Source organism: Castor canadensis, chromosome 7 (genome assembly GCF_047511655.1).
Source record: "Castor canadensis chromosome 7, mCasCan1.hap1v2, whole genome shotgun sequence".
Classification (NCBI taxonomy): domain Eukaryota; kingdom Metazoa; phylum Chordata; class Mammalia; order Rodentia; family Castoridae; genus Castor; species Castor canadensis.
The window spans coordinates 63,857,630-63,873,764 of record NC_133392.1 but is presented as its reverse complement, the minus strand read 5'-3'; the positions used below and the strand labels follow the sequence as shown (position 1 = coordinate 63,873,764).

Genomic DNA, 16,135 nt, shown 5'->3' with positions numbered 1-16,135 from the left:
GGGCAAACACAACAAGGGGATTGGACTTTGAGCACATGATAAAAGCGAGAGCACACAAGGGAGGGGTGAGGATAGGTAAGACACCTAAAAAATTAGTTAGCATTTGTTGCCCTTAACACAGAGAAACTAAAGCAGATACCTTAAAAGCAACTGAGGCCAATAGGAAAAGGGGACCAGGAACTAGAGAAAAGGTGAGATCAAAAAGAATTAACCTAGAAGGTAACACACATGCACAGGAAATTAATGTGAGTCAACTCCCTGTATAGCCAACCTTATCTCAACCAGCAAAACCCCTTGTTCCTTCCTATTATTGCTTATACTCTCTCTACAACAAAATTAGAAATAAGAGCAAAATAGTTTCTGCTGGGTATTGAGGGGGTGGGAGGTAGAGGGAGGGGGCGGAGTGGGTGGTAAGGGAGGGGGTGGGGGCAGGAGGGAGAAATGACCCAAGCCTTGTATGCACATACGAATAAAAAAAAAAAAAAGAATTATAAAAAAAGTACCTTAAAGGAGTTCTTAGTGTCATAAATGTATTACTTTAACACCATATGACTAGCAATAAATTATTACCTGGATTTTATTTATTTATTTATTTATTTTTTTGACAATACTGGGGTTTGAACTCAGGATTTTGTGCTTGCTGGGCAGGCATTCTTCCACTTGAGCCACGACCCCAGTCAGCAATAAATTACTCAGCCTCAAACAATCAAGGTATTATCTGACACAAAGAATAAGAATAGAGGAGCATGCCACATGCATTTAACCTATGGAGATTAAACTCTATATATTCCTGGGGTCACAGAAAAGAGGGAAGAGAGAAGGTGGGAAAAGGAGAAAGAAAAAGATTAAATACATACTGTCTTCGTAAATCTGCTAATTTAGAAGTCAGAGCAGATATTTCTCCCAAGGAACGCAGAATGTCATCTCTCTCTTTCGGATCATCACACAATTCTGCTATTTTCCGAGCTTCAGCCAAAGCTCCTCGAATCTGTTCTTCTCCTTCAGGTCCACCATTCGGATCTGCAAGCCAATTCTATATACAGAAATGGAGAAGAGTAATGCAACCTACTACTCATGAATCACATTTAATTAAGCTTAACAAGCGCATCACAAATACTTCTGAAGTCATCACTTTTAGAGTGCTACTTCTTATTGTTTTACAGAGGTTGTTAGCTAAGGTAAGAGTTAATTGATTCCTCCTTCTTTTTATTTTGTTGCTGGGGTTTGAACCCAGGACCTTATCCATGCTAAGTAAGCATGCACTCTGCCACAGAGCTATTATCTCCTGTTCATTTCCATTAAAATAAACTACCATCTTCACAGGTCTTATTTCACCTTTGAATTAATCACAAACATTTTGAAGTCTCTCAAATATTTGTGTTTGTAAAATGCTTGAAAATCATTAAACATATAATATAAACAGCAAACTAACTTTTTAACACTGCTATGACCAAATATAGTTGTGATTCTAAGATAAGGAACAGTTTCAGTTTTGATTTATTAAAATCTATACCAGAACTAGGATTCTCTTGGCATTCAGAGTGCTTACTTTTGACTAGTTGAAGTATTCAAAATTAACGTCTTTATTTCAAAATATAGATGAACATTAGTCTAAACTTGTGAAGGTAGGAGAAGGGTTCATGCTGGAAACTTCTGGGAATCAGTCAATCAGCCATCACTTAGAACACCCACTATCTACCCACAGTAGGTGATGGGGGAAACAGGAGGAGAGAGGGAGAGATGCGGGATATTCATAGAACACTTCTTTTTCTCCTTTATTTCCCTCCCCTCCTGAGAACCCTCAGCACGACCTGAGCAGCATCGATCTTCTTCGCAATGCTCTGCTTGGAGTTTGTCATTGCTTCCAGCTTGCGAGCTGCATTTTCCACCTTCGCTGTAAGCACATCCAGACCTTGAGACACCTGCTGGGCTTTCTGCATGGCCACTGGTGAGGTTCCTTGTCCTCTACTCAAACAGACAGATGCAGTCATTGTACCTTCTCAACTACATAATGACGAAATATTCCTAACACCACAGCACGTGTCATTTTTGTTAACATGCCTGTCTTTTTCCATTCCCCCAGTAATTTTACTACAAGAAAACAGAACTAAACAAAATAAGACACCCAAACCATCTACTTTCTCTTTTGCTTTTAGAAATATATCATATTAGCTTTATGGAACTACATAACCATTTTGGAAATCAAGCCAGCAACATTTTTTTTTTCTTGGTGGGACTGAAGCTTGAACTCAGGACTTTCTCCCTTGCCAAGCAGGCACTCTATCACTTGAGCCACACCTCCAGTCCATTTTTCCTCTGGTTATTTTGGAGATGGGGTCTCATGAACTATTTGCCTATAGTGGCCTCAAAGGGAGATTCTCCTGATCTCAGCCTCCCAAGTAGCTAGGATTATAGAAGTAAGCCACTGGCGCCTGGCAGGCCAGCAAATTTTGATAATTATTCTCCTGTTGGTGGTGATTATATAACCAAATCTAAACCTCAGTGGGAAAACGTGTTGGGGATCTTATTGCTATGGAGGCCTTTGTTACCATAGTGAAGTGTGCTTTAGAAATAAGTAGCCAATTAACTTGACTTATTTACAGGCAAATGTACATTGAAAATGTTTCAGGAGGCAGACTGAAGGTGTGGCTCAAGTGGTAAAGTACCTGCCTAGCAAGCTTGAGGCCCTGAGTTCAAACCCCAGTACCACTTCCACCCCACAAAAAAAAAAGTTTCAGGAGGGAGCGTACATCACACTGAAACCAGTTGGATTCGTGTTTGAATCCTGACATTTTGTATCCATGGGACTTTGTTTATGATGTTTAATCTCTTCAGGCTTCAGCTTTTTCTTACATATAAAAATAACTTTGAGCCAGGTGCCATGGCTCACACCTGTAATCCCAGCTACTGGGGAGGCAGAGATGGGAAGGATTGCAGACTGAGGCTGGGCCAAGCAAAAAATGTAAAACCTTATCTGAAAAATAACTAAGTCATGCTGGAGACATGCTTGACTAGCAAATGCAAAGCCCTAAATACAAACCAAGTACCACAAAAACAAAAAAAAAAGAAAAAAGAGTAACTTATAAAATGAATGTATGCAACAATACAGTACTTCCCCCCAATCTTAACAGAGTAGCTTCAAGCCTCAAGATAATATACTTGAGGACTAGAGGTGTGCTTCAGTAGAGCTTTACCCTAGCAGAGGCCCTGGCAACCCCCACCCCACAAAAAAAAAAAGTGCTACAAGTATTATAATCTACTATTATAATTGAATTATTATTCTTATTATAATGAACCTAATGATAATTTTAAATATTTATCTTCCATTCCTGGGTAACCTGTAAATAGCAAAACTAGCTAGCACTGAGGGGAAAAGCACAGGGTGACAGGGAGCTCATTACTTTCCCTCAAGTTGCTAATTTCACTATTTTTCCTCCCTCAGAAATGATATGCTACTAGCTACAAAAGAAGATTTGAGTTAGTAGAGACTTATTTTCCTTAACAGACTTTTTAAGCTCAATCGTAGGAATGGCAACTTTCTCATTTGGGAGAATGGTATGGCTCAGCTTAAGGTCAGCTTCCAACTTCAGAATGAGCTCCAAAGCATATTTGCTTCCCTTAAAAGATAATACAAATCTGCCATTCACTTATGTATCCTCTTTTTGAAATTCATTTGTTTTTCATCTATACCAATATCTCAGGCAATGAACTCCATAAATTTATGGCCAGAAGTATGAAAGGCATATCTCAAGACTTTTTCTTGGACTTGAGGCCTTCCTTTTAACCTAGCAGGAGAATGAAAGACTTTCAGGAAACATGATGACTATGATTTAATTTACTTTTTTTCCTTTAAATCTAGTAAATATGAGTCCAACTGTGATAAAGAAAAAATATGTATGGGTTACATTCAAAATAAAATGTTTATCAAATCCCATGGGGGTAACAATATATTTTACAACACAGAAAATCTTCATGACTAGAATATCAATGAAGAAATTGTTACTGTGTTTCAGCCATTAAAATAATAAATAGCAGGGTATATTTAAGAAAGAACAACAGGAAGATAGCTGTCTAATCTTTCATCATGGAAGGATACTGCAGGCTCTACTGTGAAGCAGACCCATAGCTACTCATCACTGTTCTAGCCTTTTCTCTTCACAGATTAATAGTTGATCCCATACAACAACTGCCTCATTCTCTCGCTCATATTCATCTCTCTAAACACATACAACTGTGTATTTGAGAATTCCAAGTGAAAACTGCCTACCACACTGTGAAAAGGCTGCAGACAAAAGAGCCAGAAATGAGAAATTAGAAGAGCCAAGAACCTCATCAAATGGCACTGGCATTTTTCCGAATGGGAACAAAACTTCTTTTTTTCCCTTCTGCAAAGTTCTTGTGCTCACAAGGGACACTGCTTTTCAGCAGGAAAAAGGCTCACTGAGCTCAATGAGATCACATTATTTAAGCTGCTTCTCTTTCTCTTCAAGACAAAGCCACAACCTAGAGCCCCTAGTGCTTCCAGAGCTACAACAAATCCACAAACATCCAGAAAGTATACATAATATTGTATGGACATATTCATTTGCAACTCTTTAGGTAGGTATGAATGCTTTCATCAGATTATAATAGCAATGTTGGTCCAAAAAGGTTAAGAACAACTCCTTTAAGATCTGTATGGTTAGGGCTGGTGGAGTGGCTCAAGTGGTAGAGCACTTGCCCAGCAAGTGCAAGGCCCTGAGTTCAAACCCCAGTGCCACCAAAAAAAAAAAAAAAATCCATATTCTTAAGTGTGAATACACCAAAACCAGATATAATGTTATACAACATGTTTTTGACCCCTGTTTGTATGGAAACCCTGTGTATCCAATGAGCTGAAGATATTTCACAACTTTCTCAAAGCAAAACTAAATTTCAGCTGGGCTCACACCTGTAATCCTAGCTACTTGGAAGGTTGAGATTAGGAGGATCGTGGCAGTCCAAACAAATAGTTTGCAAGAACCCATCTCCAAAATTAACCAGAGAAGTACTAGAGGAGTGGTCTGAGTGGTAGCATGCCTGTTCTGTAAGCATGTAAGCCATGAGTTCAAACCCCAGTCCCATCAAATAAATAAATAAATGAATGAATAAATAAATAAATAACAAGAGCAAAATGAACTGGAGATATGGCTCAAGAGTGCTTGCTTTGCAAGTGCAAAGCCCTGAGTTCAACAAGTTCAAAACCTACTCTCACAAAAAAAAAAAACAAACAAAAATACTCCATCTCCACTACCATCTGGGCCCACATCAATTTTTTTTTCAATGTCTATACCATAAAAATGAATATTTTTTAGAATTTCATTAACTGCAAGGATGAATTCCAAATAACTCTATGTTATGCTGAGTTTTCTCACTAGCAAAGTACATTAAGTTTATGGGGGAAATGTTCGAAAAGTCAAGACTTAAGAAGGGTAAAAGGAAAGTAAAAGAATTATGAAACCAAGTAACTAATGATAAATCTCAACTCATAAGAGCTCGGAAATTACCTTTTATGGGATCACCTATGTAACTAATTCTAAAAGTGACATACGGAGGGGAGAGAGGATAATGGAGAATGATGGAGAGGGTGAATTCAACTATGATATATTTGATATATTGTAAGAACTTTTGTAAATGTCCACAATGTACCTCCTGCACAACAATAATTTTTAAAAACTTTAAAAATTAAAAGAAAATAAAAAAGTGACATATGAAATAATTCCAATATTTTCACTCCTTATGTTTCTTTCTACCCTTCCTTCATAAAAGTTATCTAACCAGGCTAGACTTCAACACCGGCCCTTATTTTTCATAAGCCTGTGACTGGAAACTAAAAAAACAAATTTCTATTTCAATTTCAATTACAGAGTAAGTTCTAACTCTATTATCAGGCATTTGCATATTTGAAACTTCAGAAAAGGAAAAGTTCACCTCAATCTAGAAGAATTAATATAATAGCTATGATATGCATTAGCCAAACTCAGTAAAACTGGCGTGGACTTTGTGAATTATCCCATTAGAGGAGTGAATTACTAACTCCCGGTCGGTTAAGAGTGAAGGAACTTTACCTGGCTCGGAGGTCAGCCACTTGATCAGTCATCTGCCCTAGCATTTTGCAGGTTCCCAGGATCTCCCTGCGTTCCTTGCCTGCACAAAGTTCGCCAACTTTTCCAGCTTCATCTAAGATCTGCCTGATGGCCTGCTCACCAGCATCCCCTGAAATAGAGAGCTATTCAATATCTACATTGAAGAAACATTAATTATTTAGAAAGGATACTTTACAAGTCATTTCATTCATGAAGGAAATAGATAACTTTAAATCACAAGTGAATAGAAGGCAATCCATCTGATAGCTAACATCTAAGCAGTGTCCTTAACACCACACAGTGAAGTTTTAACCACAGACACTGCTAGAAAAGATACTTGGAACCATATCTACTTGAACATACTAAGAAGCTGTGGTAAGAATATGGATGATGAAAATAGACTATAACCATTTAATAGTACTTAGTACCTCCAACCTCCATTAGGCTTTTCAAATTCATTCAAATATTAATCTAAAACTGAATAAATATTAAATTAGAAAATCCATAAAGCAAAGTTCAATAACCTATTTGGGTCTTATCTTTATATAGTCATCTTTGTTTCCCAACTCTTATTGGCATCACCATTTAATCTGCTTAATTGAGTACTTTATTGCCATAAATGGAAGTCTGCCCAATAGGAACTAGAAGAGAAGAGCTTTTATTCAAAGTAATTACCTTTCTGATTCAGCAAATGGGTGAACCAATAATTTTGCAAAAAATGCCCAGTTCAGCTTGGTTTATTCCTCCATAATGAGAGGTGATACAGTCTGTGCCCTTCACTTTTAAAGCTTCAGTTAGTCAAAGCTGTCAGAGGATGGTGTCTGCTCAAAATGTTATAGAAGTTATCTCAGGATTATGAAATTAAAGGAGGAGTCCTTCCTTTCCTTCATTTGCTTAGATTTTGGCTTTTTGTTTTGCAGGTCAGAAAAGGCAGAACTATAGTGTTACCTGGGGAGGCACTGGGGTCACGGAGCCAACCTTTGGCCTGGTTCAGTTTGGAGTCTATAGAGGCCAATGCTCTCTTCATGGCTTCAGTGTCCTTTTGAAGAGAAATCCCACAATTACTATCTTTGCAAAAATTGAGAGACCATGATACAAAGTAGACAGAGAAATAGTTAGAGCACTAACATACAATAGCTAAGATAATCCTACAATGGCCTTAAAAATAATCTCATCACACCACAATTCTTATTTCTGTCAAAATGCAGCATCTTGCATGCAAAATCCTCAGTTAATTGGATTCTGTTTCCTGGTGTCTCTATTGCTGAAACTGTGAAAACTGGTAAAATTGCTCAAGCCAAAAGATGTTTAATGTCTTCAGCAGGAAAAAGCACTGTTGTCACATGCCTCATTATCAGCCTTTCTACTAGTCAACATCCGTATACTACAGCCTTGCCACAGCCCTCCTGCTTCAGAAAAGTCTCATTAGTATGTGACTAATCCCTTGGTTCTTTTATATCTTGTTTTCAAATACATATTCACACTGGATGATATTTCACTAAATATTTAATTAATCTGAAAAACCTGAAATTACTGGTTGGAAAAAGAAAAGGAAGATGTTAACACAGCAGTTTTGTTGCAATTCTTCAAATGAACCACTAAATGTTACACATGAAGATAGCGTTTTTCTGCCCTTCCCTAGTACTCCTCATCCTTAATTCCCTTATCAGCCCCATCATGGAAGAGGGGGCAGGGTACAATAAATGGGACTTGATATATTGTTTACAACCAGGGTACATGATGATAAGCACAAAACTAGCAAAAAAAAAAAACTTCCAAGATATAGTTGATAGACAACACACTAATCTCTTTAAAAATATATGTATACTTTAACAATATTTTTGGTGGTACTGGATTTTGAACTCAGGGCCTTGCTCTTGGTAGGCAAGAGCTAATACAATTTGAACCATATTCCCAAACCAATAATTTTTTTTAATACAGGAGAAATGCAGAGGACAGGCTAGGAATGTTGGTACAAATCTGTGATCCCAGCTACTCAGCAGACAAAGCCATGAGGATCATGATTCCAGGCCAGTCCAGGCAAAAAAAAAAAGTTACTGAGACCCTATCTCAAAAACAAGCCAGTTGAGTTGTGTACACCTATAATCCTAGCTACTTGGGAGGCAGAAATAGGAGGATTGCAGTTCCAGACCAGCCTGGGCAAAGTTAGCAAGAGTCCGTGTCTGAGAAACAAACTAAAAGCAAAAGGACTTGGGGGGGTGGGGCCGGGGCTGGCGTGTGGCTCAAGTGCTAGTGTGAGGCCCTGAGTTCAATTCTACCATCTCTTAAGTCTGTATTTAACATTTTAAAAGACAGTTGTTCCAGGAAATTGACTCTCATAGAATCAATCCATTAAAGTACAGAGTTAAACTCTAACATCCTAGACAATTTCCTGTCTCCAATCCTGCAGAACTGGGATTTTCTTCAAGGTATTGTACCATCAGTTTTCCACATGGGGGCAGTAGGAGTATTCCTACTTCCAATTCAAAGAGCTGCCACTAGCACAAATAACACTGGCAGCATTCAGTCAGGCCTAAGGTCAGCAGCCCTGACCCCAGCTTTTCTAAAGTACTTATTGAAATGGTAGGATCTCAGCTTTAGGATTCCCTCCTTCCCATCTAAACAGATTGAGGGTTCTCCTGTTCTAACCTTAATTCTCAGCCACAACAACAAAAATGAAGTGAACTAGGGCTAGGGGTGTGGCACAAACAGAACACTTGTCTAGCACACATAAGATCCTGGGTTCAATCTCCAACACCACAAAAAAATGACTTCTACTCCTCCTAAAAATAATAATATAATAAAAGTGAACTAAATTACTGAGAAAATGGTAACAAAATATTCTTATTATCAAATTATATGGAATTATGGTGGCTATCAATGAAAGGCAGCCTGAGATCTATTTCAAAGTCTGTCTCTAACTAGTAAAATGAGTATTTTTATTTTATTTTGTGGTACTGGGGCCTGAACTCAGGGCCTTGTGCCAGCTAGGGAGGCGCTCTACCGCTTGAGCCACATCCCCAGCCCTTTTTGCTTTAGTTAAATTTCAAATAGGGTCTCTTATTTAAGCCTGGGCTTTCTGCATAGCTGGGATGACAGGCATGTGCCACCATGTCCAACTTTTTATTGGTTGAGATAAGGGTCTCCCTAACTTTTGCCCAGGCTGGTCTTGAATCAAGATCTTCCTCAGCTCCACCTCCTGAGTAGCTGGGATTACAGATGTGAGCTACCTCAACTAGCTAAAAAGTATTTTTTTTAAGTGCTCTGATTCTCACATGATTTAAATCTCTATCTCTTTACCTTATTTTATATCAACTTTTGCAGCATATCTTACCTCCAAAAATAATGCAAAGCTTAATTCCAAATTAGCGAGGCCCAAATAAGTATCTTTTAAAAAGAAAATCTCAGGCAACTCTTAACCTCAAGGGGGTGAAAAACAAAAGCCTTCAGGGTTTAACACAAGTTATAAGGTCTAAATACAGAGTTTTGTTTTTTTTTTTTAATTTCACAATTTCTTACTTAGGAAGTATGTGCATATACCCTGGAGAAGAGGAATTATGGCAATGTAAAAATATTTCATTTAAAATCTGCTAGTAACAATGTCCTTACCACACTTTTATTTTTAATGAGAAAAACAAGATAGTTATTGCAGTTCAAAAATATACATTCAAAGGAAAAGGAAAGTCAAAAATATTTCCTGGCTTTCAAGCAATAAAGGCTATTTCTTAGGAAGCTGAGAATTTCTTGCAAGTGAGCTTCTGTTTTAGACACTTTTCTCCATTCAATTATATCAGTGAATCTCAAATTAAATGTAATCTCATATTACAAATTAGGAACAGAGAATCACTCCTAGAAATCATTTGATCTGAGTCTTTCTGACTCCAAACCTCATTATTTTATATCAGATAAAATTTAAGAATTTTTCTCTTTTACCAAAGAGAACTGCCAAAGATGTCATAAACCTTCTACAACTGTCGGCAAATCTCTGCCTTGTCAATTTCAGCTTTACCTAATACTGCCCAGAAAAAAAAGCTCTAAAATCAAACTCATAATATCCACCAACATAAATGACTGGTTTTATTTTCCAATGCCCTAAAATGATTTGAAACGACACTGGGAAAAAAGTTTTACTCTATACAGCATCCTCAAAAATCATTTCTTTTTTTTTCTCCCTAATACAGAGCAAACAGCCCTTTACTATAAGGAAAGTACATGATTCTCAGAAAAGTGAGTCATTTACTTCTGAGTGAGTGATCTGACAATACCAAGAAGTTAACATTTAGAAATGCTCATTTTCCCTTAACCTGAATCAATGGCAAATTTGGAATGAAGTTGCACTTTTAAAACTGAAAGTTTCAATTTGGTGCCAGGTTTGGCGGGTTTTTTTTTTTTCTTTTTTTTTTTTTTCCTTTACTTTTTGATGGTACTGGGATTTGAACTCAGGGTTTGCACTTGCTACCTCAAACCTCAACCCTCCAGACTTCCCCTTCCCAGGTAGCTAGGATTATAGGCTTGAGCCATTTCACCCAGTTAATTATCAGTTTTTAATACTTGAATTTTAGACAATTTTGGAGATTTAAAACCATCACTGAAAGAACCACCTCAATTTTTTTCTGGAGCATAACAGGTGATAACCATTTAAACAATACAGTTAAATATCATGTACATTAAAAAAAAGTGTGAATGAGAACAAATATTTTAGTCTAAGAATTTCATATTATGTCTTTGAAAAGCAGTATATATGATGGAATTGACAAAATTCCATTATAAACAACATAAGGATACTAACATTGGATACGATACAAACAGATTCACCAAACACTAGGACTAGAAGTTAATTTGAATATATTTATAAAGGATAAAAATAATTATAATCCAATATTATCAGCCACACTGTGTACCTCAAAGCATTTTGTTAAATTTTGTCATGTAAGTGTAAGTACTCAAAGTACAGTCCAGGAATGAAATGGAAAATGGTACACCTTCACTTCACTACTCTTCTCCATAAAAACTCAAATTCAGGAAAAGAGAAAAGTCTGCACCTGTTTTGGGTTGGTTTTTTGTTTGGCTGGTTTTGGGGGTTTTTTTAAGAGTAAGTGTAACTGGACATAGTGTACATGCCTATAATTCCAACACTTGTTAGCTTAGGCAGGAGGATCCTGAGTTCTAGCCTAGCTGGGCTATTTATTTAGCAAGATCCTATCTGATAAAAACAAAGAGTGAGTGCAAAAGACCAGATCTAGTCATGTAGTCTTTGAAATAGCTGTCATTTATCTGATTGTCTCCCCTGATAGTCTCTTTTATCATAAAACTTATTAGATCAAGTTTTAAATGAATAAGCACAGTGCCTTAGCACTTTTCCACATACTAAAAGGTGGAAGGACATCCTAAAAGGACCTTTTTTTAAGCTGGGCATGGTAGTATAAGCCAATAATCCCAGCTATATGGGAGACAGAAATGGGAGGATCAGGGTTTAAGGCCAACCCAGGCAAAAAAAAAAGGGAGACCTTATTTTAAAAAAACAAAACAAGCCAGTGACAGTGCCTATAATCCTAGCTATGTGGGAAACAGGTAGGAGAATGGAGCTGAGGCCAGCTCCAGACAAAAGCTCAAGACTGTCTGAAAAATAAAGTCAAAAGGGGTTGGAAGTGTGGCTCAAGTGATAGAACATTTGCCTAGTAAGTGTGTTCAAAACCCCATAACCATTACTACAAAAAAAAAAAAAAAAGTTTTCCCAGGAACTAACACACTCCTAAAATTTAATATGTTGGACCTCAAGAACACTTGTGAATACTAGCTCCTCCTATAGACAGTCAAGAGGAACTACTGTTAGAACAGTGAAGTCCTACAATTCCAGTACTGTGTGTGTGTGTGTGTGTGTGTGTGTGTGTGTGTGTGTGTGTGTGTGTGTGAAGGATTTTTTTGAGATTAGGGTCTTGTGAACTATTTGCCCGGAATGGCTTCAAATCATGATCCTCCTGATCTCTGCCTCCTGAGTAGCTAGGATTACAGGCATGGGCCACCAATGCCCAGCTAATTCCAGTATTTTAAAGCTAAATTTTTAGACACAGGAATAAGGACCCCTCTATATCACTGCCCAGCCTGCTTTGCTTTCTTCTTCTAACATCTCCCTTCCCACTCCATTTCATGTTTTACCACATTTCTACCACTAGCACTCCAGTGTTTTGAACAAAGATATTTCTGGAAAGAACAGGTTAAACATGAAGAGAAAATTGCCTAGGCCTGACACTTCAAGCAAGTTACCTTCTCTGGGCCTCAGTTCCTCCTCTTTAAAAATACGTCCCCAGCTCTAAAAATCTATGCCAGTTATGAGCACACAGCAGATGCAGCAGCTGAAGATGACTGAAAGCAGATGGGAACATCGGCTCCTTTATCAATAGGGATTTTCTCCTCACTGGGGCACAAGGTAGATAGAGCATCCTAAATGTCTCAATTATTTATCCCAAACTCCCAGAGATAAATCTTTCATTTTATTAGCTGCTAAAACAAAACACTAGAACAGCCACAAAAAGCTTACATACAACCTTACTTTTTTAATAATCAAATAAAATTAAGCCCTTAAATCCCAATAGTCTTCAATAAGGGCTAGTATTATAGGATCGCATGTGCTAACCAATATGTCCTTCTTTGGTAAAGTATTATAATCTTCTGATGAGACATCTGAGTCACTCACTACTTTTACTCATCACCAGCCTAGGACTACAGTAGCAGGAGACTAGTCACAGCAACTAATTGTGAGTCATAGCATCTTACGTCTCAAGGTGCAAGGTCACTTCTGTAGGGTTCAAAAGGTCTTAGTAGTAAAATGTCTTTAAGTTTTTCTCAAACTTCCTCTTAATTTCCAGCATACATCACAATATAAGTAATACAAATAAAAAAATAAAAGATTAAGTCTAGAATACCAAATTTACAGAGTAGAATTAGGATTGTATGTTGATTCATAATGCAGTCTCAGGAAAAATGTTAACTTGATTTTTAATGATCACTCTAAGCTGATCATTGATTTAAGAAAGGGTCAGTTTTTACTTTGAAAAGAAATTAAGTATTTAAAGTGAAAGTCACTTTTAAATATGTAAACCTGCAATTTGAAGGTCAAAAGGCAAAATAATCAGCTATTGCATTGCCTCTTTAAAATCTGAACTTACTAGGCAAGACATACTTTTACCAAGAATTTTTCCACTTACTTTCTTCCCCCACTTTTCTAGAGGAACCATCACTTTCCAGAAGAACACTGCACCAATAGGGAGGCATGAAACAAGTATGGTAAGACAAAGTTAATTATTTATTGGTAGGGGCGAGGGGAAGTGAAAGACACTAAACAGAATGGGAACCTGTTGGTAACAGACACAATGTCTGATTAATTCACTGCTTACAGCTGAGCAATAAAAGATGCATAATCCTATTAATGAAAAATAGCCAAAATGTCCATGTTCAAGGTAAAATTTCTCATTCTAAATATTCTTATAACTAATAAAAAATATTTAGGTAACAAGAAGAGGTAGAGTGGATGGGGTCAAGGTTGGGAGAAAGACTTGTCATGTTTATCTTTTTATAGTATTTCAATTTTTGAACCATGTAAATGTATAACAAAAGCAAACTTAGGTTTAAAAAAGAAACTCTTCTTCATTTTGATGTCGCCAGATATTTGAGCTTCTTTTGTCTAAACTAATTTAATTAATTTACTTTTATTCCTGACAAAGTTATTATTGCAACATCCCAAAAACTGACTTCTCAGATCAGCATACATAGACCTGGTCTAATCCCCCAAGTCCCTAATCTGAGTCCTGAAATTTTCAATTGAGTTTGTTTGATGTTTTTTAAGGCACAGCTCCTGACGGCACTTGCACAAAATAAAGCTCAATTAACACAATACCACTTATTCACTAAATGATGGGTGACTTTTGCCCTCCGAAAAAATAGAGAAACATTAAGGTTAAATGGCTCTTTCTCCTTACTACTTTCCATCTGCTAGAAGCAAAAGCAACATTAAGTTAGGGAAACATGAAATTATAGAAAACTATGGCTCATTTGCAGCTTAGTCATAAGAACATGCAGAAAGCCATGGACTGAAGTCAGCAAAAATGCTAGCAGTACTTCATTTTTGCCCTTTTGATTTTGACTGGCAGGATTATTACGCAGGACAGGTGCCTCATCTAAACTCTCTAACTTGCCCATTTTCATTATGGCTTAAAACTCAACACACAGCTCCAAAAGCAAAATTTAAAAAACTGGTGGAAGAGGCACATACACAAAGGACATCAATGAGAAGTCTCCTTTTCTTAGAGCAGGGTCTATAGGTAACTCAAGGGTCAGCCAGCTACCTAGGAAAACCTGCCCCTCAAATGAAGTTGGGACAATGATCAGGCAAAAAAAGTTCTAAGGAGCTTGCTCAAAGAGATAAAAGTACCACCAAATATAGAAAACCTGATATTCCATAGTAATGTGATTCCTTTTGCTTCCCCCCAGCGAAACAGCTCAATGTAAACCAGAATTGAACAGTCTCCCCAGGACAATCCAGAGTCCCATATTAAATCACATTTTGACACATATTCGAGCACAGTGTTACACACCAGCACACAGAAGAAGGCACAGCACACAGCACAAGAAAACCTCACAGACATGCTTTTTCTCTTTTTTAAGCAAAAAAGAAACTAGAGGGCAAGAGAAAGCTTACCTTCTATATGTGAAAAAAAGAATAAAACAAACAAGAGAACAACAGAAAAAGATACATAAAGAAGTCATAACAGGGAAGTAAAAGTTGTCTAAGTATTTTAAGACCAAATTAATCAAATATCAAAGACTTAAAATGACTACATCATATAGATTTAAAATATAATCTTAGAACATCACATCAATGAGAAGCTACCTCTATAAACAAATCCATAGTTGTAAGCTAATTTATTATGCATAGTTAAATTAGCTTTCTGGGCAAAACGAAAGAGGGCTGATGATTATAGGCTCCAACTTGATCTTACATTATAAATGGTCCTGAAAGACAAACCCAGATCTACTAAGCACCCCCAAAAATTCCCCTCTTTTGTCTGCTAACAGCTTGCTAGATGGCCCTGGAGACATCTGAGTCACACATATGAAAGTTAGATCCTGAAGACAGTGTGTTCCCCTATTGCCTGTATCTCCAATAAAAGATTTAGCCTGAAGAAAAGGCTTCAAACGCCTCAGCCTTCTACCAATATTCACCCTATATACCTATTTATTTGTTTTCTTTGAAACAAGGGAAATTTGCAAGGGTAGCAAACCAATGAAAAAGAAGTGAAGAAGACAGTACCTTCACCATGAGCATGCTTATATTACACACAATTACAAGATAAAATGTGAGACTGATAACAATCAAAATCCCCCAGGAGGGGAGAATTTGGAATTTTTTGTATTCCTCCTCCCATAACATTTACCTTGCTGGCCCAGGCATCTTCATCCCAAGAAGTGAGTTGTAAAACACGAATGATCTCATTAATTTCAGCACTCATCTTTTCTACAGTAAAATTGCGATTTTTTAAAGCTTCTTCTATTCCTTGATTTTTTGAGTTTTTAGTGGTTACAAAAATCTTCATAGCTATAAAAATAAACAAAAGATCAGAAACTAAGTTTGGAATTTAATTTTGTTGTAAAACAATATTCACACATTTTCCACACTTTGAATACATTGCTTGGGGTTCTACAGTCTTAAAAAAGAACATACAAAATAAATGTTGCAAATCTACCAATTAAGTCCCAATATCAGAAACTTTCATTGTAAGAAAACTCAAGGTACAAAATAACACCAGAACATGACTAGGGAACTAATTTAATATACATATACTGATTACCTACAATCATAAAATAGCTAATAACTTCCTAAATTGGTTATCACCCTGGGCCCTATCCAATACAAAGCTAATGGGACAGGATGAAAACCATCAGCAAAACCATGGAGTATCCTGCTGCCCCCAATCCCAGTGGAGCAACCCAAATACCAAGTTTATCTTCTAGGATTTTCCTTACTATACATCAGG

General features: G+C 37.0%; 1 protein-coding gene across 2 annotated transcripts in view; it reads right to left on the bottom strand.

The window, feature by feature from the left end:
- Vcl (vinculin) overlaps window positions 1-16,135 on the bottom strand; it is a 110,370-nt gene that overhangs the window by 34,231 nt on the left and 60,004 nt on the right. For both annotated transcript variants that reach the window (XM_074079207.1, XM_074079209.1), the window contains exons 6-10: window positions 15,536-15,696; window positions 7,053-7,143; window positions 6,087-6,234; window positions 1,812-1,965; window positions 858-1,033 (exon numbers count right to left, since the gene is read on the bottom strand). In XM_074079207.1, the coding sequence (XP_073935308.1) occupies window positions 858-1,033; window positions 1,812-1,965; window positions 6,087-6,234; window positions 7,053-7,143; window positions 15,536-15,696 (730 nt within the window). The remainder of the gene's footprint in view (window positions 1-857; window positions 1,034-1,811; window positions 1,966-6,086; window positions 6,235-7,052; window positions 7,144-15,535; window positions 15,697-16,135) is intronic.